Raw genomic sequence first — 24007 nt, 5'->3', positions numbered from 1 at the left:
TGTCCTTGGATATGACAGGCTTTATTGGCTTACTTATTTACAGCTGTAATGCAGTCTGTGTCCCAGTATAGATAAATATCCATGGAAAGAGAGTTTCTCATAATGGCTGAAAGAACTTTTATGTGTGTATCTTCAAGCATGAGTTTTCTGGAAACTGTCATTGATCCTGTCTTTGTGCAATTTTAAGTAGAATCCACAAATTTTACAAGCAGTCTGCTGCACATCCTAACTAGTTTTAAGGTTAAAAAATATTACTGTAGTATTTATTAAATATATTGGAGCAAGACAGATAGTTTGAGGGATGGTTGCTTAGTTTACTGTGGTAGCTGTGAACAACTTTTGGGTTAAGTGCTTGGTTACTTCACTGCAAATACTGGCCTATCCAAAATCTAGAAATAACTTGCATCATTATTTGATGTGTAAAAATCAATGATGTGTATGTATTTGAAGATGTCCTTCAGTGCACCTCTCCTGGACACTGTTAACTCTTCTTTCATTTATCAATATGTTACAAAGTATAAGGTTTAATACAGTTGCTATAAAAGTGTTCCCCTATTTGTAACCTTTATGCAAAATATCTTACATGCAAAGAAGAGTTATGCTGTGCAAAGTGAGGCGTGTTCAGGAGTTCATTGACACCCTGACAAGCCCACTTATTGCTTTGATGTGGTGCACCAAGGAGGTGGCAATGAAGTGTATGGCGTGATCAAAGATTCCCCAGGGGGCCACTTCCACCTTATTATTTTGAATCGATTGTGACTTCATGGGAGAGATTATTGCTTCGGTGCGGTGCACACCAGTGATGCTGCTATGAAGTTTGTTGCGGTGCGAAGTGCAACACTCCATCCTCATAACTCTTCAAAGTACAAACTACTTACACATCTGTAAGATTGTGCCACTGCTTGTGGTCAACAAATCAGTACAATGGATTGCCCCAGCCATACACACAATAATTTATGTATAAAAGCACATACCCTGGAGTAAAAGCTAAAAACAAGTACCAGGAACTACAAAAGACCCAAATTTTTGCAATGGGAATGCTACAAAAGTTCCTGAGTTTGTAAAAAGTCCCTAATCCCTGAAAAAAGTTCCTGTGGTGGGAAAGCGCCTACTTGCTGGGTACAAACCCGAGTCCTCTAAATCAGATATTCAGAGTTTATCTCATTGAAAACTAAATCAGTTGATTGGGGTTCTAGCTGTTCCCTATCTTCCATTGCTGAAAAGGGAGTATCACTCTGAGCAAATTGGTGGGCAGCAACAGTTATATGAGTGGGTGCCCTGGCACCCACATCCTGGTCCTTATACACAATGCCTTTAGAATAGGCTATAACCTTCCACTCTTAGAACTGATTATAAGAAACTGTTAATGAATGGATGATTGTTTTTGACAGTAATATTAAGTTGGAGTGGTGGCTCTGAGGCTAGGGATCTGCACCAACAATTGGAAGCCTTCTGGTTCGAATTCCGTAAGCACCAGAATTGATTCCACTCCATTGGGCCCTTGGGCAAGGCAAGGCCATTGACCTACAATTGCGCTGTCCTGGGTATGACGTTAACCTGCATCCAGCCCTGCAAGTAGGTCCTCCAACATGCCAGATAAACTCAATGTTGATGGCAGGTTTGGTACTCCAGCCACTTTAAAAAAAACTCACACTGTACCATTCCATTTAAACTAGTGTGGTGCTGAGGTGTCGCCTGTTGCACGGCTACACTCAGGTCCTAAATAGGGATCCTGACATGGTTCCTTGTGGGGTGGCTGTATCAGTGCATGCTCCCAACCTCTCTCCTCTCTTTTACTGATCACTGTTTAGTAAACACAGCAAGATTTCTGATCACTTTTATGTTTTTTGATTACTAACTTTAATCAATTTTTGATCACTTTTTATACTTTTAAGCAAAAGTTACCTTTTTGTACAAATAACTTTTGAACTAGACAGTGTTTTGCATAGTGCTTAATTTTTCGGCCTCTCAACTCTAGCATCCTTGGTTCATATCCTTGCATAGGTATGTTTTTGGGCAACTGCCATATTATGTGTTATTGCTGGCTTTCTCTCTTGGTAGTCTGATTTTCTTTCACATCCCAAAGCTTTGCATTCTTGGTAAATTGGTGGCTTAAAATTGGACTGCCGTGGGTGTGTGATGGACTGGAGCCCTATCTAGGATTTGTTATTGTATTATGGCCATTGCTCCTGAGCTAAACTTTGACCTTTGACCAGGTCTGAGAAATAAGTAAATAACCTTAGAATTAGAATTAGAGTTTACATCTTGCCTGAAGAAGGGGCCTGAGTTGCCTCGAAAGTTTGCATATTGTAATCTTTTTAGTTAGCCAATAAAAGGTGTCATTTTGCTTGGTTTTTTTCTACATTCATAATGGCTAACACGGTACAACACCCTAGTAACCTTAGAATTGAAATGTTTGCCTACAGTGTGATTTGAGAGCTTCAGCTCTGAATAGACACTGATTATAGTAGCTTGTAGGCTCATCAATACATAAACTGATTGTGTGAGAGGATAGAAATCGGCCGGATTAATTCTGGATTAGTTGTTGACAGCAGTCTAAAGTGAAGCAACTTGTGTTTTTCTAATTAACAGAAAACAAACACACAGGCAGAGAAAAATTAGATCAGGATTAAATGTTTTTGATTTATGCCAGTCAGGTATATTGCTGGAAAAAGTATAATAAATCTTTCCAGTGAATACATTGCAGGTGAAATGGCATATGGGGTGTTGTAGGCTATACCTTCATCATTATAATTAAGCACAAGGTAGAAACTGACTCTGTAAGTAAGACCAGTCACTTCATAATGTAATGTAACATTTTTAAAAACACTTAACGCAGTTCAAGTTCATGGGAGACTAAGTTTATCCTGGCAGCACAGGGACAAGAGGATGCAAGGCTGGGCTCTGGACAGGGCCCTAATTCATCGCAGGGCTCTTTATAACATAAGGTAATTTACTGAAAAATCTACTGAAAAGGAATCCTCCACCCTATGTTTGGGACAAAGACACAGTTTTTAATTAATTTACTCCTCTGCTTCACAATTTAAAAATACAAATCAAATAATTCAGTTATGATTAAAGTGCACATTGCAGACTTAAATTTAAGGGGATTTGCATACATTTTGGTATAGATGTAACACTTTGCAACACTTTTTATAGATGGTCCGCCCATTTCAAGGCACCATAATATTTTGGGACATTTGACATCACAGGTACAAGTATTTGTGATTCCTCAGGTGGGTTTCATTGCTTTATAAGATACCTCAGCTTCCTTCTACTCTTTGGAGTCTGTAGTTGCCATTGTTCAGCATGAGGACAAGAGCTGTGCCATTGTAAGTCAAAAAAGTTATTATGGCACTGAAAAACAAGAATAAAACACGACATTAATCAAACCTTAGGATGACCTAAATTAACTGTCTGGAATATCATTAAGAAGAAAGAGCGCACTGATGATCTCAGTAATCACAAAGGAATTGGTAGGCCAAGAAAGACATTCACTGCTGATGACATGAGAGTCCTCACAATGGTAAAGAAAAAGTTCCCAACACCTGTCCGACAGATCAGAAACAGTCTTCAGGGGACAGATGTGTGTGTGTCAGACAAGACCACCAGTAGAAGACTTTGTGAACAGAAATACAGAGGCCACACTGCAAGATGCAAACCACTAGTTAGTCACAAAACAGGATTACAGTTTGCAAAAAAGATCTTAAAAGAGCCTGTAGAATTTTGGAAAAAGGTCTTGTGGACAGACAAGACAAAGATGAACCTCATCAGAGTGATGGCGAGAGCAGAGTGTGAAGATGAAAAGGAACTGCCCAAGATCCAAAGCAGACCACCACGTCTGTTAAACATGGCAATGGTGGTGTTATGGCTTGTCACAGGTCCTGTCACACATATCTTCATTGATGATGGAACTGCTGACAGCAGACACACAATGAATTTTGAGGTGTAGAGAAACATCTGATCTGCTCAAGTTCCAGTAAATGCCTCAAAACTCATTGGACGATACTTCATCCTACAACAAGATAACAGTCCAAACATACTGCTGAGGCAACACAGGAGTTTTTCAAAGCTAAAACATCGAAAATTCCTGAAAGGCCAAGCCAGTCACCCATTTTTAATATAAATGAGCAGGCCTTTCATAAGCTAAAGAGAAAACTTAAAGGGACAAGCCCCACAAAACAAGCAGGAACTGAAGATGGCTGCATTAGAGGCTTGGCAGAGCATTACCAGAGAAGATCCTCAGCACCTTGTGATGTCTGTGAATCGCAGACTTCCAAGCAGTCATTGCATGTAAGGGATATGTGATATGTGACAAAATGCTAACTATCATAGCATTAATAGACCTGCCATTGCTGTGTCCAAAACACTATGGAGCCCTGAAATGGGGGGCCATGTACAAAAAGTGTTGTTATTTCTTCACGGTGACACCAAAATGTATGTAAATCCCCTTAAATGAAAGCCTGCAATGTGCACTTTTAATCAAGTCTGAATTGTTTGATTTGTAAGTTTAAACTGTGGAGTGGGGGGGTAACTTAAGAAAAAGTGTCTTTGTCCCAAACATTTGGAGGACACTTCATGTTACTTACCCCATGTACTTTGTAGTGATGGCTGAGAAAAAAAATAATTGTGTTTATATGCAGATTGGTAAGAAAGAAGTTTAAGATATAGCAGAGCTTGATGGTGACCAGTGCTGTACAACAGAAAACAATGTGAAAAACGTCCATGGAAAAAAGAAACTAATTGTGTTACTCGTATTGCATTATTCACATGTTAGTTATCCAGTTTCTTACTGAAAACGCACAAAACTATACAAAACAAAACAATATTTTGCTAAAATATTGTTAAATAGTTAAAGTACATTGTTTGGGACATTTTGAGCAAACAACTGGACATCTTAAGATATGGATTATGTAGTACAAATAAAATTTTTCATGAAAGTTTTTGATATTGTTTTTGTCTATGATCACTATAGACTTATGTTATATCAGAAACTGTTCTCTTCATTCAGCATGAATTGCTGAAGTTGAGATTAAAACTTTTTCTGGGCCATTTTTTAACTATATATATATATATATATTCACGGCATTCGAAGTCTGTGTCACAATCTGATTGTATGGGTGGTTACCTACCAGGTAACGCTTGTGGTTGGCCAGCAATCTGCTAACATCCGCCACGGTGCCCTCAGTTTGTGAGGAGCAGATCATAGAATGGTTGAAATAGTTTACTGTCAAATAAATGCAAAGAGTACGCGACACGTGTTTCGCCCTCATTCTGGGCTCATCAGGCGTACAAACTCCACTGCACTCCCTCTCGGGAATCGAACCTCGGACGTCAGCACTATTTCAACCATTCTATGATCTGCTCCTCACAAACTGAGGGCACCGTGGCGGATGTTAGCAGATTGCTGGCCAACCACAAGCGTTACCTGGTAGGTAACCACCCATACAATCAGATTGTGACACAGACTTCGAATGTCGTGAATGTAATTACCCTGATCTACATGCTGTCAAATAAACGAACCACACGCCGTGGCGCAACGTTAGGGGCATCGCCTCTGGCGCTGACGTCCGAGGTTCGATTCCCGAGAGGGAGTGCAGTGGAGTTTGTACGCCTGATGAGCCCAGAATGAGGGCGAAACACGTGTCGCGTACTCTTTGCATTTATTTGACAGTAAACTATTTCAACCATATATATATATATATATATATATATATATATAATATAAAAAATATCGCTTTTGGTCGGATTATTCATTTAAGTATTGAAATACAGATTCCTTTAATTTACACACAAGGGTCACATGAATTGTGCTCATCAGGCACTGACATTCTGGACCTGTCATGAGAAAGCAGCAGAAAAAATATAAGAAAAGTGTGCAAAGAGAACACTTCTGCTGTCCCAATTGTGACATTGGGCTGTGCATTGGTGACTTTCTCAAAACATCACATGAAGGATGTGTGCTAAATCTGCATCAGCACAGTAGTGAACAGTAGTGTATGTTAACGTTTTGGTATTTGCATGTTTATGCTGATGTAATTGTGGTACAATGGTGCATGGTACCACTGCTGCCGTACAGTAAGGAGACCAGGGTTCACATCCTGGGTCCTCCCAGCAAAGAGTTTGCATGTTTTCCCCGTGTCTGTATGGGTTTTCCTCAGAGTGCTTCTGTTTCCTCCACAGTCCAAAGAGTTGCAGTCTAGGCATATTGGTGGTCCTAAATTATCCCTAGTGTGTGGTTGATATATGTGTGTGTGTGTGCGTGTGTGGGTTTGCGTGTATGTATGTAACTGGCACCCTATCGAGGGTTTGTTTCTGCATTGTGGCCTATGCAAGCTGGGATAGGCTCCAGCAGAACCCCGCAGGATAGAAAATGACTGCCTATTAATATAATAACATTTTTTTATTGCCAAAAAAAAATCATCAAGATTTTTAACTTGTTTTTTCTGGGGGTAAACATAATGCAGAAGAGGACAGAGTATGCATTTGATGATGAAGCATGTTTCATAGGCATTTACTGTATACATGTGAATAGCAATGGAACATGGTTGCCAACAACAACATGTGACAACTCGCCCATAATTAAACCATAATGTCCCAGTAACATGAAGTATAATAAACCAAAAGCGATATTTAATAGTTCAAAACAGTAGCAAATGTTGAAAGAAGAATTCACCAACACCATCCAGATTGTTGTTAATGCCAAGATAGGCTCTGTTTTCAAGAGAGCCTGACCTGGAGCAATCAGGTTCAGTGCTGAATGGATATTGAGAACATACCTCCAAGACAATGCTTATTGATAAGATATATTTTCTAATGTGTAGATGACAAAAGAATCTTTCCTTAGAATTCAGCCAAGCTTAATTTTTTAAACTGACAATGTGTCCTTTAATTTGATAAATGGCATCTTTTCTTAATGTGAAAAACTCAGAGTTAAAGGAATAAAATATAAGAACAGAACAAACAAGAAAAAGTCTTCTTGGGTCTCAAAGGGATTCTGTAATGAGAGTAACAGCAGATGGTCTTCCATTTTGTGAAACACTGTTTTAGACTCTGATGGCATGAGCACATGTTAGAAAGACTGGATGAAAACAATCCAATTCCAAGAAAAACGAACACTGATCACAATGACACAGTCTGTCTAAGGTTTTGTGCAATCTAACTGTTGTAGTAAAAGCACAGCCACAACATACACAGTATTTTTGCATAGTAGCTGTCCTTTTAAATAAAGTATGGCTATAGATGATATTGACTTAGAGCTCAAACATGCTGTATTAAAGAGCAACTTAAACAACAGGCAATCATACATATTTGATTTTATATTGCAGCTTCCTTTAGTGCACATCATTTCAATGGGCTTTAAAAGTATGTGTTGTGCCATGTCAGCCATTTTGGATGCATTAAGAAGTCAAGTAAAATGACACCTTTTATTGACTAACTAAAAAGATTACAATATGCAAGCTTTTGGGGCAGCTCGGGCCCCTTCATCTCACCTGAAGAAAGGGCCTGAGCTGCCCTGAAAGCTTGCATGTTATAATCTTTTTAGTTAGCCAATAAAAGGTGTCATTTTACTTGACTTCTCAATGGGCTTTAGAAGTGCTGTTCTAGTAAAATTGCTTACTTATTTATTTTACACTAGCTGTGCTACCCTTCTAAGGCAGGTTGAAATCATCAACAAAAGACCTCAGCATTAACATTTGCAGTGCACTATGCAATGCATACCACATTTCTCTGCTATATGGTATTCGTATAAGCAGTGTGGCGCCCTCTGCTGGATTTGCAAATACAATATATTTTATTGCTCCATCTTTAGGAATGAGAGAGCCATAGCAACCGGATGGACAGACAGATACACAGACCCTTATCCTTTTTTTAAGGTGGATTTGGAGCACAAGATGTCAGGATCACACAGTAAATCTAACACCAAACATTTGTTTATACTCTTTCATCAGCGGATGTGGATATTAATTACTGTACTTAATTTTACTTTCACAAGAGCACCAGTTGCAACTACTTTTGTATAATGAGAGTACTGAAATAAAAGCTTTCAGCATATAACAGGCCATAGTCATCCTGTGACGGCTTATAAACCAGCTAGGACTATTAATCCATCCATCCATTATCTAACCCACTATATCCTAACTACAGGGTCACAGGGGTCTGCTGGAGCCAAACACAGGGTGCAAGGCAGGAAACAAACCCCGGGCAGGGCGCCAGCCCAACGTAGGGCACACACACACACACCCACACACCAAGCACACACTAGGGACAATTTAGAATTGCCAATGCACCTAACCTGTATGTCTTTGGACTGTGAGAGGAAACCGGAGTACCCGGAGGAAACCCACACAGATACGGGGAGAACATGCAAACTCCACGCAGGTAGGACCCGGGAAGCGAACCCGAGTCTCCTAACTGTGAGGCAGCAGCGCTACCCACTGCACCACCGTGCCGCCCAGGACTATTAATAATAAAGCTTAAAGATTCAGATCCCAATTTACTTTATTAATGCATTTCATATGTAGATGTTATACAATGGCGGAAATGTTATTCCAAGGGTTTCACTTACCTGGTTTTCAGTATTAGGGCAGAGTGGTGGCTCTATATCTACTGTAAGGATCTGTACTGGTATCTAGAAGGCTGCCAGTTCAAATCCAGTTACTGCCAGAAGGAATCCTATTCTATTGGGCCCTTGAGCAAGGCCCTTAACTTGAAAATTGATCCAGAGGTCAAGCAAAAAAAAAAACAATTTCCCTCAGGAATTAACAAAGTATATTCAATCAAATCAAAATCAAATTAAGTAACTGGTCATAAAATGTGATCCAATCTTCATCTAAGTCACAAGTCTAGACAAACACAATTTGCTTACACTAATAACACACAAACAATTCTCATCTTTCATGTCTTTATTGAACATACCCATTGAACATTCACATTGTGCTGTAGAACAGATAAATGAACCCTTGGATTTAATAACTGGTCAATCCTCTTTTGGCACCAGTAACCTCAAGCAAGTGTTTCCAGCAGTTTCAAATCAGACCTACATGACATTCCAGAGAATTTTTTTTTACCTTTCTTCATTACAGAACTGCTTCATCTCAGCCATATTATTGGTATAGCTGGTGTGAACAGTTTTCTTCAGGTCATTCCGCAGCTTCCCCATTGAGTTAAGGTCTTGGCTCTATCTGGGCCATTGTAAAAGGCAGATTTTCTTTTTTTAAGCTATTCTGTGGTAGATTTATTTTGATGTTTAGGGTTAATGTCCTGCAATAGCACCCAACTTATTTTGAGCTCCACCTGATGGACAGCCACCCTGACATTATCCCATAGGATCCCTTAATAAACTTGGGAACTCATTTTCCACTCAGTGATGGCAACCTGTCCTGGCCGAGTCAGGAAAGCAACTCAAACTCGTGATGCTTTCTAAACCATACTTCATCAATGGAATTATGTTTTCATTTTTTTAAATGGTACTTTTTTTTACAGCATTATGTACTGCTGCATATTCTTCCTGAACAATTCGACATTACTCTTATCCGTCTATAAAGCATTTTTCAAATGGGATTGTGGAGTGTCAGGGTGGTCTTTGCAAGCTTCTGTCAAGGAGTGTAGTAATTTTTTAGAGAGCAGAGGCATGGACACCATTCCTTTTCAATGTTTTGCATATGGTAGACTCATGGACAGAGATGTTAACCTGTTCCAATGATCCTTTGAAGCCTTTAGATGTTGCTGTAGGGATCTTTTTTACGTAATTGAACATTCTGTGTTGGGCCTGTAATGTCATTTTGACTGGAGGCCCACTCTAGGGAGAGTAGCCAGCGTACTAACTCATCTCCATTTATATACAACAAGGGGGCTCCACCCCCTGCTCGCTTTGCTCGCCTACCCCCGGTGTTGGGTAACCCAAAATACATTGATGAATGTATGAGATATGTTTGTAGCTCCGTTAGTCGAGCTGTTTGGTTTTGGAGCCGAGACAGTTTTGCTTCCGCGGTTTCAGACGCGCGTTGTAGGCGCCGACGTCTATTGTTTTTGTCCATGCGGGCTCGTGTTTGTAGCTCTGTTAGTGGAGCTGTATAGTTTTGGAGCTGTGATCGTGACTCCATTAGTTCTCCATTGTTTACCGTTAGTAATATGAATAATTGCATTTACTGTTAATACGGAGCAGTTTCTGTGCTTGTACTGTTAATAATGCATCACTGTAATATGATTCACTTATGCTGTATAGTTTGGACGTGTGAGGATGACGAACGTTCAATACGGAGCGTTCGTTTATTCTTATTACAGTTTGGACGTGTGAGGATGAAGTACGTTTAAAACGGAGTGTTCGTATATTTATATTACGCGTTGTAGGCGCCTTCGGCTTTCGTTCTAACTCGCGCCCTCCGTACTATTATGCTGTGTATGGTGGACCTTTGTGGACTCCGTACTTTTTCCCGTTTCACTCTGGGGCGGGGGGCTGAATCCTCTTTTTTGTGTGGCTGTGTCGTTACCTATGGGCGCGTTGCCTCATTTCTTATTTACGTTAGTTGAGCTCCTTTGTTTTTGAGCCGTGACGCGTTGTAAGCACTTATTTATGTTAGTTAAGCTAATATTATACCTCCGGTGTCGTGTGTGTGTTTTATGTGGTAGTCGTTGTAGGCGCATGCACCCTCCGTACTATCTCGGGTTTGACTATGCTGTGTTTTGTGGACATTTGGGGACGCCGTACTCTCGCGTTCTAGGCGCCCGCGCCTTTCGTACTTTCCCGCGCCTTCCGTACTATCTCTGTGGACCTGTGGGGCCCCCGTAGTCTCTTCCGTCTGACTCTGGGGTGCAGCGCAGAATCCTCTTTTTTGTGTGGCTGTGTCGTTAGTCGTTAGCTATGGGCGCGTTGTTGCTTCATGTCTTATTTACGTTAGGTGAGCTCTTTCGTTTTTGGGCTGTGACTCCTTCATTCGCGGTGGATCACACTTCTCTTGCGGTTTATGAGACGCGTGCTGTAGGAGCCTGCGCACTATGTCTCATGATCCCATCGCTGTGTACCTGCGTCCATATCCGGTTTATTCTTGGTTAGTAATATGGATTTGCCAAACTGTGGACTGATGAATATTTTAATTCTTTGAAACTACATTGTAACCATTTCCAGCTTTATGCAAATCATCAATTCTTGATAATAGATCTTCTGAGGTCTTCTTTTTTACAAGGCATATTTTTACATCAGCAGATGCTCCTTGTGAATAGCAAATTCGGAATGTTTGAGTCTCTTTTATAGGTCAAAGTATATCTAAGCCACACCTCTAATTTCATTTCATTGGTTGGACACCAGGTTTGCTAACTCCTGACTCCAGTTAGTTTTTCTTAAAGTCATCAGCCTTAGGGGTCAACAGACTTTTTCCAACTTACACCTGTGAGTGTCTGAATGATGTTTTCAGTATAAACAAGAACAACACAATCATTTGTTTGTTTGTTACTGTAACTTGATATATGATTTTAAGACATATTTACACATAATTACTAAAATCAAAATGGGGTGTGTAATAGCAAAAATATAACAATGAAATGTAGTTTAAAAGAATAAGCAGCTCTGTGATTTATATCTGGGATGATAACTGTGGTCAGTTTATTTCATGGATTATTTAATTGAAAGTAAAAGGTACTTATCGACAGCTATGAATGATAACATTTTTTCATATTCTTTACAGTTTTGGATTGAAATTGAGTAAAGTATATCTATATCTAGCTGATTAAGAAGCACACAGGATTTATTTTGAATATAAAATGTTTTTTTTTTATATTTGAGAGAATATAGATGTATACGGTAAAGTAATATCCAAAATTATTTGAATAAATTGACCTTTTCTACTGTATAATAAAATTTGCTATTCATTTTGATTTTTCATTGTTTTCTCTTTTAAGAGGATCAGATACTTCATTTTTCTCATTGTCTTAGTTGTCGAATTTCGCCTCTCTAACTGAAGCATGACTATTAGCATTTGTAAAACAATGAGATGGAAAATAGAGGAAGGTTAATGGTAGCTTGACAACTGCTGTTAACTTTAAAGGGTACTGACATCTATTTAAATAAATGTGAAAAACTTCAGCTGCTTTTCTGGAAATGAAAAGACCTGTTACGAGATTTTGTAATTTTTTTTTCTTATTTCTGAGAAGCACTGAAACTGATTTCAAGTGTGGTAAAGTTCTAAATAACCAATTTCTAGCGTAAACAATATACATTATGACCTCTATATGAGATTACATATGCTTCCAGAAGCATACGTTTTTCCTTTTTAAGTGATTGTGTAATTATCTGAATAAAGAAAAAAACAATCTGATAAAAGGAGCTTGTTCCAGTTTCATTCCCATTCTTCAGCACATGCATCAGCTTAAATGAAAATTTATAATTATCAAACAATGCATTTCAAATAACTTAAGATAACTTGTAAACCTTACAAGGTATGCATTTTTCTCACAGGTAGCTAACTTAGAAAACTTGTCGATGCCCTGGCTAATTCCTGGGAAAGATTTTACTAAGCAGGAAGTCACCTTGTTGGAGCTTTGCTATGGGAAAGTGAACAACCTGAATCTGCAAAAAGTTGTAAGTACTGTTAGTATACTAAGCCTTCTATGTTATGATTTGATTATGTTAAAAATTCATTACAGCTCAGTTTTTCATTTTTTCTTCATTCTGGTTCATGTTAGAATGTATAGGTTGCTGAATCTTATTTTGATAAAAAAAAATGTAATGACATTTAAAATATTTCGACATCTTTCAGCAATGTCATTTTGTTTTCTGTTCTTGTCTCCATTTTGAGTTTTCTGTGTGTACTCTTGCTAGTTAGGTTGCTATGCAGGGTGACCAGAGGTCATGACCCATGATGTTATGAGTTTCAAAGTATAAAGTTCAGCTCAAAGACTTCAAGGTTATCTGAGTTGTGGATAGAAATCTTTAATGCCTGGTGCATTTTGTTTAGCGATCTTCTGGTTACAACTTAGTGTTTTGTTTTCTTTTGACTTTGATTTCTGGTATTTTGAATTGGCTGGATGGCACATCAGTTAGATTTTCCAATTTAGAACTTTGCAAGGCTTTAGCCTGCATTTCATCTCCTGATTCTTCCTCTCTTAAAATATCCCCCCACATTTTCTGGGGCAGAGTATTCCTTGGCATCTCAGATGCAATATGGACTTTATTGTGATTTAAATTATATTGTTTTTGAGCTTAGAAGCATTTTACTTTTAGTAGGTGGATTGGCGATTCTAAATTGGCCCTAGTGTGTGGGTGTGTTTGTGTGTGTCCTGCGGTGGGTTGGCACCCTGCCTGGGATTGGTTCCCTGCCTTGTGCCCTGTGTTGGCTGGGATTGGCTCCAGCAGACCCTCCATGACCCTGTTCGGATTCAGCGGGTTGGAAAATGGATGGATGGATGTTTTTATTTCTATAATTTATTTTTTGAGCAATTTTATCATTATTTAGTCAAAATACACTTGGACACTTAAAAAAATCTTCTCCTTAATAAGATACCACAGTTGTCACGTTTTTCTGGCCAGGAAAATAAGCGCTGGCATTTTCTTTTAAACTCCATGGAGATAACCTTGTGCATCTTTCAGGCTCAGAATTCTATTTGTAAGTATGGTTAACCCCAAGTGTCTCTTGAGATAAGCTGTCATGATCCAATGTATAGTGCTAAACCTGAGTAATGCTCTGTGGAGAGTATTCTACTGCCATCTAGTGGATAATATAACATCATGCTGCAAAAAAAAAAAATCATGAATATTTCTATGGGTTTTGTCACTCTATGTTAACTCATCAGTATTCATTATTGGGGCAGAGCCTTCAACCAAAACACACAATAACGTGTAGATAGATAGATAGATAGATAGATAGATAGATAGATAGATACTTTATTAATCCCAATGGGAAATTCACAAATGAGATACTGTAAAGCCAGTTTTAGAACAAACTGCAACTGAACCATTAATGATGACAACGTGAACTGGTTATCGGACGGCATCACAGATATTGAAACTGATGCACTCGGCACTTTATTACAGTACTGCCATGGTGAATTTGGTCACATGAACGTTCCTCGTGTATGTAGGTAGGTGTGTGGCAAAAGGGCAAAATAATTGCAATCAAGTGGAAGGACAAGAAAGACAGCACCATAAGCACTATTCACAATGAAGCAACTGTTGACTTTTGTGTCAGAGAAACATGTAAGTTACTAAGCTTTGCACTGTGGTAACGTACAATAACGCAAGCCGTGGCAGAACATAACCACTGAAGAAACAAGATTGATTAAAGGATGATGGTTGCCATAACTCAACCCATTACACCTGCTATGATCAGACAAGCAAGCAAGAAAAGTATCCCCAAGAAAATAGTCCCAAGAATTTGTGATAAATGTATTATTTCCAGTTTACCTTTATTGTCTCAAGTATGCTTCAGAAACATGGAAGGCACGTTTTCTTAAAGGAATACTTTTTATATACTGTATTTTACTTACGTTATGTAGTTCACAGAGTATTTTACTTCGCGCATTTGCTTTGGACTCTCATCAGATATCGATGCCATTTTACAATTTGTTTGCTCTTCACTACTCATGCATGCGCAGGGAATCGAGGTCCATTCAACAAAGCTATCTTTTGTTCTGGCAAAGAGAGTCAAACTAAAATGTAATGATGAGTTTTGTCATAGTCTACAGGTAATTACCATCCTCTACCCCTGAATTTCAACAATAATCGACATCCACCCTGAAAGAGTTACAACATGAGGGGAAATAGGGCAAAACTAGCAGAACTGCAAAGCCAGGCATAATGTAGAATCTAACAATAACTATGGAATTACATTTTGTTTTCTTTCTTGAGGACCATAGACACGTTTACAACTTTCAAATATTGGTAACTTCTTTCTTTCTTCTCAAGTAAATCTAATTCCATTTTAAAAGCTGCTAATTCTGAACTTGTTTTTGTTTCACCCTGGGACACTCGGCTTAATTAGTCTTTTATAAATACGACAGGATATTATTTATTTAGTTTATTTCAAGTCAAGAATTAAAGGTCTCCAGAGTTCCACTGTCTACTGTACTACAGTAGAACCCCCATATCCATGGATTCGGTTTCCGCATTTTCAGTTATTTCCAGTTTGCTGTGGCTTGAAAATGTTAAATGGAAAATTCCAGAAATGAATGATCAACACATTCTATGCATAGCATGTGGCAAAAACCCTGCTGGTGTACGGGAAGAAACCTGTGTGTCTGACATCATTTTTGCCATGCCAGCATGTCAAGTGCAGTATAAACCAGCCTTTAGCCTAAAGTGTTCTCGCTGTCTACATATGTTGCTGTGTCATCGCAGCATTATTCTGAAAATAAACTTTAATTTTACTTAATAATGGCCCCACAAAGTGCCAAAGTACATGTATTGATGTTGGCAGTTCTTCAAAGCCTAACAGAAGCTGTGAAGTTCTTTCTATCAGTAAAAACAACAAAGAACAGTGAAGCCATTAAGTAACCACAATAGGCTAAGATATTTTTTAAGAAATAAATGGAAAAATGGAATGTAAAAATGTGTTTAAACTGTTTGTGTATACAACATATTTTTTATTGCTCCATTATCAATTGAGGGTTAAACTTAGGCCAGGTTTATTCTTCACACGATGCAACACATGCTCTAGTGGACAGTACTGCTACACAACCGTTGTACTTATACTTGCGCGCGTACTTTAATACTTGCGCGCGTACTTTAAATCTGGAAGAATTCACCAGGTGGCAGTGCGAGATATTATCACGGTGAGAACAGGTTCAGCTTCGCTGTGTTGTGAATTGCCTGGAACACCCATTAAATTCCGATGACACCTTGCCTCAGTATCTCTGAAAAGGATATTTAATGATTAAATCCATCAATCCAGGGATGTGCCCATTCCAGCTAGCATTGGGCACGAGGCAGAAACAATCCCTGGACGGGCATCAGCTTATCGTAAGGTGAATACAAGCACTCACATACACTAGCGTCATTTTAGTGTCACCATATCTGCATATCTGTGCGTAATTATTAACAGTATTCATTATTTAAACGAAATTAACGATTTATCTGTAAAATGTAACTTGCATGCTTTAATGCATTTCATTATGAAAGTGATATCAAGTATAAATCTAAGGATTCTAAATGTGCAGAGAGTTGGAATATCATACATTTAATGTGTTCTGTGTGGTGATCTATAGCTGTTTGCCGCTGCTGTCAGGTCAGGAGGAAGCCCCAGAAGCTCATAGCGATTAACAACTGGGATGACGTTTACGACGGTCTGCTTTAATGATAAAGTAAACTACGAGGTTAAAGTGGACATTTTGAGATTAAAATTGAAATGTCCACTTTAATCACAAAATACAGTGGAACCTCGGTTCATGAATGTCCCGGAACATGTACAAATCGGTTTACGACCAAAAAGTTTGCCAAACTTTTGCATCTGTTCACGACTCACACACTCGGTATACAAACAAGCCAGTTTCCCTTTCGGTTTGTGCGCGCAGATGATTTCCACACTTGTTCAGTCTCTCCCTGTGCAGGGAGCGGGAGAGAGACACACACACACACGAGCGAAAGAGAGAGAGAGAGAGACACACAAGCGAGCGAGAGAGAGAGAGACACACACACACACACACACGAGAGAGAGAGAGAGAGACACACACACACGAGAGAGAGAGAGCAAGAGTGAGCGAGAGAGAGAGAGAGAGAGAGAGAGGGCTGGCCACATAAGGGCTTGTTTTTAAAGAGACAGATTCCAGCATTGTTTTAACCTCATTGTATTTAATGAAGACTTTTTTCTACTGGATTTTAACCTCCACTTCACTTCTGTTTACAGCGATCGGTTCGTAGCGTGCCATGTTGCAATGTTACTTTTCTTGGTGGTTTATTAAATTACGGATTTTTCAAATGTTCATTTTTTTTCCCTGTGCTTAAAACTCATTTAAAAATAAGTGTTTTTAGTGAGGGGCTCGTAGCACTATAGCGCGAACTATTGCAGTGTTAGTTTTCTCTGTTGTTCAAGGTTTTCTCAGTGTTATTCAATGTTTTTACATTTAGTTTACTATTACGCTGTATATTCTATGGTATGATTAACAATATTTGTGCTTAAAAATCTTTAAAATGTATCATGTCATTACGATCGGGAATATGCGATGGTTGAATATAAAAACACCACGAATGCATTTGTATGTCGGCATTTTGCTTCACCACATCGAACCATTCATCAAACATTGAAGCGCGCACATCAATCCTGTAGGATCCTTGAAGCAGCTTTCTGTCACATGTAGATAACAGTAGTAAACAGAGACTCTGACATCACATTCCAACTTTTATCACACTCCGCTCCTCACCCAACTTTTTGCTGGTACTGCAACTCGCACACACACCGCGTTAATTTCTGAGGACGTGCTCAGAGGACATGTCAAATGAATGCTGGGAACGCATGGCAGCCATGATGCAGGCACGTATGCGTTCTTAGCGTGAAGTTTAAACAAGCCCTTAAATGTCAGAATCCTGTTTATTTTAGAGAGAGAGAGAGAGAGAGAGCAGAAGTACAATAATGTACAGTGTATTTTATTATTACTTAATGTTGATAATGTCTAATTGTGCATAATTTTTCAATTAAACTTTATCTTATTTATGTAAGTAAACAAAAAACGAAATATACAGTATGTAGGATTCAATACTGTACACCTTCTCAGGCATTCGCAGTAGGTCTTGAACATATCACCCAAAGATACAGGGTACTGTATATATATATATATATATATATATATATATATATATATATATATATATATATATATACTGTAGGTAGTAACTAGTGATAAATGAACTCAATGGTGTTCGCTTTGCCTCGAGCTTGGAGAAATCATGGAAGTGTTATCGAATATTGCTGAACTTGGCAAAAAAGTCAATGGGGAAGTACTAACTGAACTAGATTTGATTAGATTATAATGGTGCAATCATCTTTAAAGTATCTCTGAGGGCTAGGAATATGTCTGCCATACTATACTGGTCTGATTGTTGTGGCCAAAAAAGTGACCTAAACAGTGAAGCAGCAGTGCCAACCTCTGTACCACCATGCCTCCATGAGATCAAACAAGAAATAGCACAGTCAGAGATGCATAATCATATATTTCATCAAAACAAAGCAGAAATGCTGAAATCATAGTCAAAAGTCAGAGAAAATATTTAGGTCTTTTAAATGCAGAAAATTCTAAATGGTGTGTCATGATTGAAGCCGCTGGTTCGTTCAATTTTTTGAAGTGGTTTCATAAAAATAAAATTTTGAGAACCTGCATTATTTACTTATCTGTTCTACCACTAACTAAGTCCCACAGAGTCTGTAATGCAAGTGATCAGCATTATATACCTGGGTTGGCAGTCCCATCCAATGTTGGCTGTTACAGCTCTGGGGATGTTACACTGGCCTCGCAAAGCATTATGGGGTGCTGGGGAAAAAGTTCTCCTAAACTGTCTGAATTACCCATAAATAATGTGACGAACAAGGGTGAACATGAATGCAGTAAATTCACTGCGAATAATGTTCTGCCGAAAGTTGTTGATCAACACTATTAGTAACCTATTCCACGTGTCTTTGTTTTTTTGTGTGTCGAAAAATATTCAGTGGTTTGTTCAAAACTTTCTTTTATAAGCTTCAAACTGCGCCCACATGTTTTAGTACAATAACTAATTTTATCGCAATAGCTGGCATATTCCATAGAAATACATCCCATCATAATTTTAAATCCTTCTATCACTTTTTTATCCTAATTTTAAATAAAATATAATTAAAATCAAATTATACTCAAGATATTTAGGGTATTTGGGCTTTTTGTTATCAATGATAGTCTCCTTACATCTAGTGGACTAGTGATAAATATCATGCAGTAATATGGACAATTTCTCAGATGTGAGCTGAGAGGTGGCCAGGCTGAATAATGCACTGGCAGTTCACTGTGCCTATTTCCAAAATTATAATAATTTAGAAAATGTATTTCACTGCATGATGCAAAGGTCAGTAATTGCCTTGTGTCTCAAAAGTACTGTGTGTGGTAATGTAGCATACAATTAAAATAACAGTGCTTCTTATCTTTATTTGTCTGTTAGTGCACTCTTATTGCTAATATACTGCATGTTATTTATTATTCAGATGCCAGCACATTCCACAAAATTTTGGACAGGTTTCATCCTGGTAACACGTATAGTTTCAGCTTATGCCATATTACTGTAGTTGCAGAAATTAGCCATTGAGATATGAATAGTTGCCACAAACCTGAATTAATACTGCTGGTATAGGATGCTGTGGCACTGAATTGGATTAAGTGGGCTTGTAAACATAGAAAGAAGGAGATATAGTGGATATTGGAGCAGGTGTACTATCTCAATTACCTGAGCAACAACATATGTCATGAGGACTAGTGTCTTATATGATATCAGCCCAAAACTCAGAATATTTAAATTTTTCTGGCTATCAACGGTATGGAAAGTCAGAATTTTTTCTCAAAGTAGGGGTTTATAAGTATGGAATCGTGAGTGCTTCCAAGTGAGAATGATATATAATGGAGTGCGCGTGGGACTGTCAGTACAGCATTCTCTCTTAGAGTGGGTGGAAGTTATCAAAACCAGTTATATCTGGCATTGGTCAATGAGAGGGGACCAGTTATCATTAGCCTTCTTGAACCTTTAAAGGGAAGATGGTGTCCAAGATTGCAGGTACACCTGGGGCGGCTAGACACAGTATAACTCATGTTTCCAAGCCATTACTGACCACATGCAAGATTTTCATTTGCCAGGGAGTCACTTGAAAGTAGTTCCTGGCTTGGGCTTTAAAATCCCCTACTTGCCATTAGTCCATGGAATGTGGAGTTTGGGAGGAAAGGATCTGGCAAGCACTCGGCTAGCAGAAAGTTTTAAGGGCAAAGCAGAAAGGTAAGAAACAAGACCTTCTAATAATAATAATAATAATAATAAATTTTATTTATATTGCACTTTATATTTTAGCAATCCCAAAGTGCTACAGAGTAAAAATAGAATAATAAAATAAAAAAAAGAACAGAAGAGTCTATAAAATACTTTAACAAAATGACTTTCTAAAAAGATGAGTTTTTAGGTTTCGCTTAAAGGCCTCAGTCGACTGTGGGGCTCTCAGGTAATCAGGGAGGGCATTCCACAGCCTCGGCGCCACCGATGAAAACGCCCTGTCACCCATGCTGCTGAGCTTAGTTCTGGGGACTTGAAGAGTGTTAGTGAGTACAGAGCGGAGGGAACGTAAGGAGTTATGGGGGGTAAGGAGTTCCTGTAGATAAAGAGGGGCATGTCCATAAATGCACTGATGGGTAAGAAGGGAGACCTTGTACTCTATTCTGAATGAAACAGGGAGCCAGTGAAGGGTTTTCAGGATTGGGGTGATGTGATCATACTTTCGCACCCTCATCAGGATCCTGGCAGCGCTGTTCTGAATATACTGGAGTCTCTGGATACTCTTGCCAGGAATCCCAATGAGGAGTGCATTACAGTAATCCAGCCTGGAAGAGACAAAGGCATGGACGAGCTTCTCTGCATCTGCCAGGGTGAGTAATGGGCGGAGTTTGGCGATGTTCTTGAGATGGTAAAAAGATGACTTACAGAGATATTTGATGTGGGTGTCAAAAGTAAGTTGGGAGTCCATTCTAACACCCAAATTAGTAACAGATGTGGAAAGAGGAATATTTTGGCCAGAGAAAGTAATACTGGTGATGGTAGAAGAGCGAAGATGATGTGATGTACCAACTAAGATGGCTTCTGTTTTGGATCTGTTCAACTGAAGAAAATTGAGCCTCATCCAAGCCTCTGTCTCCTCCAGGCAGGTAGACAATGTAGATGTTGGCAGAGGAGCAGTAGAGGAGGTGGGAGTAGTCCTGAGGTAAAGCTGAGTGTCATCGGCATAGCAATGGAACGATAAACCATGTCTGCCAATGACAGTTCCAAGGGGGAGCATGTAGATAGTAAAAAGGATAGGGCCCAGCACAGAGCCCTGTGGAACACCACAGGCGACGTTGTGGGTGTGGGACTTTGCGCTGCCAAGGGCGACATGCTCAGTTCTGCCAGTCAGGTATGATGTAAACCAATTTAGAACAATTCCTGAGAGTCCAATAGTGTATTGCAGGCGGTGAAGAAGGATGTTATGGTCTATTGTGTCAAAAGCAGCTGTCAGGTCAAGGAGGATAAGTAGTGAAGGTGAACCAGTATCTGCCGTCATCAGAAGATCATTGGTGACCCTGACCAGGGCCGTTTCAGTGCTATGGCCAGGGCGAAAACCAGACTGAAACTTTTCAAACAGATTGTTCAGTTTGAGATGATCGTGAAGTTGTGCTGCAACTATTTTTTCCAGGACTTTGGAGAGAAATGGAAGATTGGAGATGGGCCTATAATTGGAGAGAACTTCAGGATCCAAGGTGGATTTTTTCAGTAGAGGTCTGATGACAGCAGTTTTTAGTGCAGAAGGAATATGGCCAGCCAGGAGGGACTGATTTATTATCCTGGTGATAAGTGGAGAGATGGCAGAAATGTTGGCCCTCAGCAAGGGTGAGGGGAAAGGGTCCAGGGAACTAGTAGACGGTTTCATTTTCCTGATGACATCCTCCACCTCTTCCCGTGTGGCAACAGAGAAAGAGCAAAGAGGATGGACGGTCTCAGACAATGAGTCAACAGTTGGGAAGGGCAAGATATCCTTGGTAGAGAGGTGTAAACGGATATTATCAACTTTTTGTTTAAAAAAGTTGATATACATGTTGCATCTGTCATCAGTGGTCTCAGAATGGGCAGGTAAAGGAGGTTTGACAAGATGATTTATGGTTGAAAAAAGTTTTTTAGGGTTGCTGGAGCCATTTCTGATGATGGTGGAATAAAACTTGGACCGTGCAACCTTCAGAGCTTCTGCATACGCTCTCATGTGTTCTCTGTAAGCCTGTTTATGGACAGTCAGCCCAGAGGCCTTGAGCCGCCGCTCAAGGACACGCCCAGCCGCCTTCATTTTTCGCAGCTCGCAGGTATACCAAGGTGCTGAGCACGAGAATGAGACGGACCTAGATGTTAAAGGGGCGTGGAAGTCCAGGAGACTGCTCAGGGACTGGTTGTAAAAATCCACAAGGTCAGCAACAGAGAGGGAGCTGATAAAGTCAGAGGAGAGAAATGTAAGGTCCAAGGCCAAGGCATCCACATTGATATTCTTCAGATTTCTGAAGTAGATCTGTCGTTTTGGTTTGATACGGGAGGAGAAAAAGGGCAGCTCCAATGACACAACTTTGTGGTCTGAAATACCAAGATCAAATACCTGTAGATTCCTGATTGGGGCACAGTTTGAAATGACCAAGTCAAGAGTGTGACCCCTAGAATGTGTGGGAACATCAACATGTTGTTGTAGGTTGAGAGAATCTAGCAGCTCAAGGAAATCAGCAGTGAGATAACCTGTGGGATTGTCAACATGAATATTTATATCTCCTAAGATTATGATGTTGGCAGAAGTAGCACAGAGTGTTGTGAGAAGATCAGTAATTTCCGGAATAAAGGCAGAATTGGGTTTTGGAGGTCGATAGATAAGGAGAACAGTCAGGGGAAACGGGGGCTTACATTTAAATGCAAGGCACTCACAGGAAGATATTGCAGGTATTGAGATAGGGGACAACCCCAGGTCCTGACGGTGGATAACAGCTATTCCACCACCACGCCCAGTGCTGCGAGCTGCCTCCAAGTAACTGTAACCAAGTGGACAGGCTTCATTTAAGGCAGAGTAAACCTCTGACTGGTGCCAGGTTTCTGTCAGACACATGAAGTCAAGTCCTTTTTCCCTGATGTGTTCTTCAATCAGTATGGATTTATTGCTGATAGATTGAGAGTTAAATAGTTCAAATTTAACCAATGACTGTGAAGTAAATCTCTGTACAGGACGCAGAACATTAAAATCCACTTTACGCAGCTTAGAATTCATTCCACAAAATAAATCCAGCCGGGGATGTGAAAAACGAACCGGCTGGGACGACGTTAACAAAGACGCACCAGCCGTGGCGGCTGACATTGTCGTGATGCGGCGTAGGTTGTTAAAGTTCACTCCCCGGCGGCAGTGACGGAGCGAGGCAGGGAAGTGTACCGGAGCATCCGAGGGCAAGAGGCATTTCGGGAGCATTGACTCATGTTGGGAGCCAGGAGAGTTGTTCCTAGAGAGGATCCGGGAGGCTCGGAGCCGAGCCCTGGTGCCTCCACGCTTCCCACGGCGGCGGCGTTTCCATCGGCGACCGGCCAAGCCGTGGACAGTGACGAGGAAGGCCGGGACTTCCTCAAACAGTCGGCCAAAGGTTTAACTGAACTCCGGAGTCAAATGTCGAGAAACCCCCGCACTCGTTCGAAGAGCCAAAAGGGTGAAGCGATCATAACGAATGATCGAGTCAGGAAGAGCATCACAGGAGTAAGTAAGCCGAGAAAAAAGCAGGAGTAACAAGAAATACATCATTGGATAAGTGACATAGACACCTTGCCCTATTGTCATTATTCTTTAGTTAGGTCCAAGGAGCAGTTAGACACTTATTATTTTGAGTATCACTTTGCTACCACCTTGTTTGTTCATTTCTTCTAAATTCACATCTTCCTGATATTTTCATGTATGAAGAGTCTAGTAACTACTCAGTACAGGAACGGTTATGGAGATATGTAGTGAGTTGGAAATTTTAGAGAGAAAAGTACTGCTTAGACAAAATAGTTTGAAATTAAGCATATTGCGGGTTCTGTAGAATGTGTATCGTAAAGTGGTTAACCTCCTTGGTATTAAATCCAAGCATTTCTCTGCCCAAATAAGCCCAAATAACATTCAGGACTGTATTCTGCTATCATCTATTTGATAAAATAACATTGTGCTGCAAAAAAAAAACATGAATATTCCTATGCATTCTTCTATTCTGTGGTAATTCATCAAAATTCATGAGTGGGACAGAACGTTCAACCAAAACACATAACGATGTGTTGAATCAAGTG

At 39.7% G+C, this 24007-nt stretch overlaps 1 protein-coding gene across 1 annotated transcript in view; it reads left to right on the top strand.

The window, feature by feature from the left end:
• The window catches only part of LOC114654898 (uncharacterized), a 352238-nt gene that overhangs the window by 129493 nt on the left and 198738 nt on the right, over window positions 1-24007 (top strand). Inside the window, exon 6 of the mRNA XM_028805743.2 lies at window positions 12455-12577. Within this exon, the coding sequence (XP_028661576.1) occupies window positions 12455-12577 (123 nt within the window). The remainder of the gene's footprint in view (window positions 1-12454; window positions 12578-24007) is intronic.

This window comes from Erpetoichthys calabaricus, chromosome 7 (genome assembly GCF_900747795.2).
Source record: "Erpetoichthys calabaricus chromosome 7, fErpCal1.3, whole genome shotgun sequence".
Classification (NCBI taxonomy): Eukaryota; Metazoa; Chordata; class Cladistia; order Polypteriformes; family Polypteridae; genus Erpetoichthys; species Erpetoichthys calabaricus.
The sequence above is the reverse complement of the archived record's forward strand: the minus strand, read 5'-3'. Positions and strand labels throughout refer to the sequence as shown.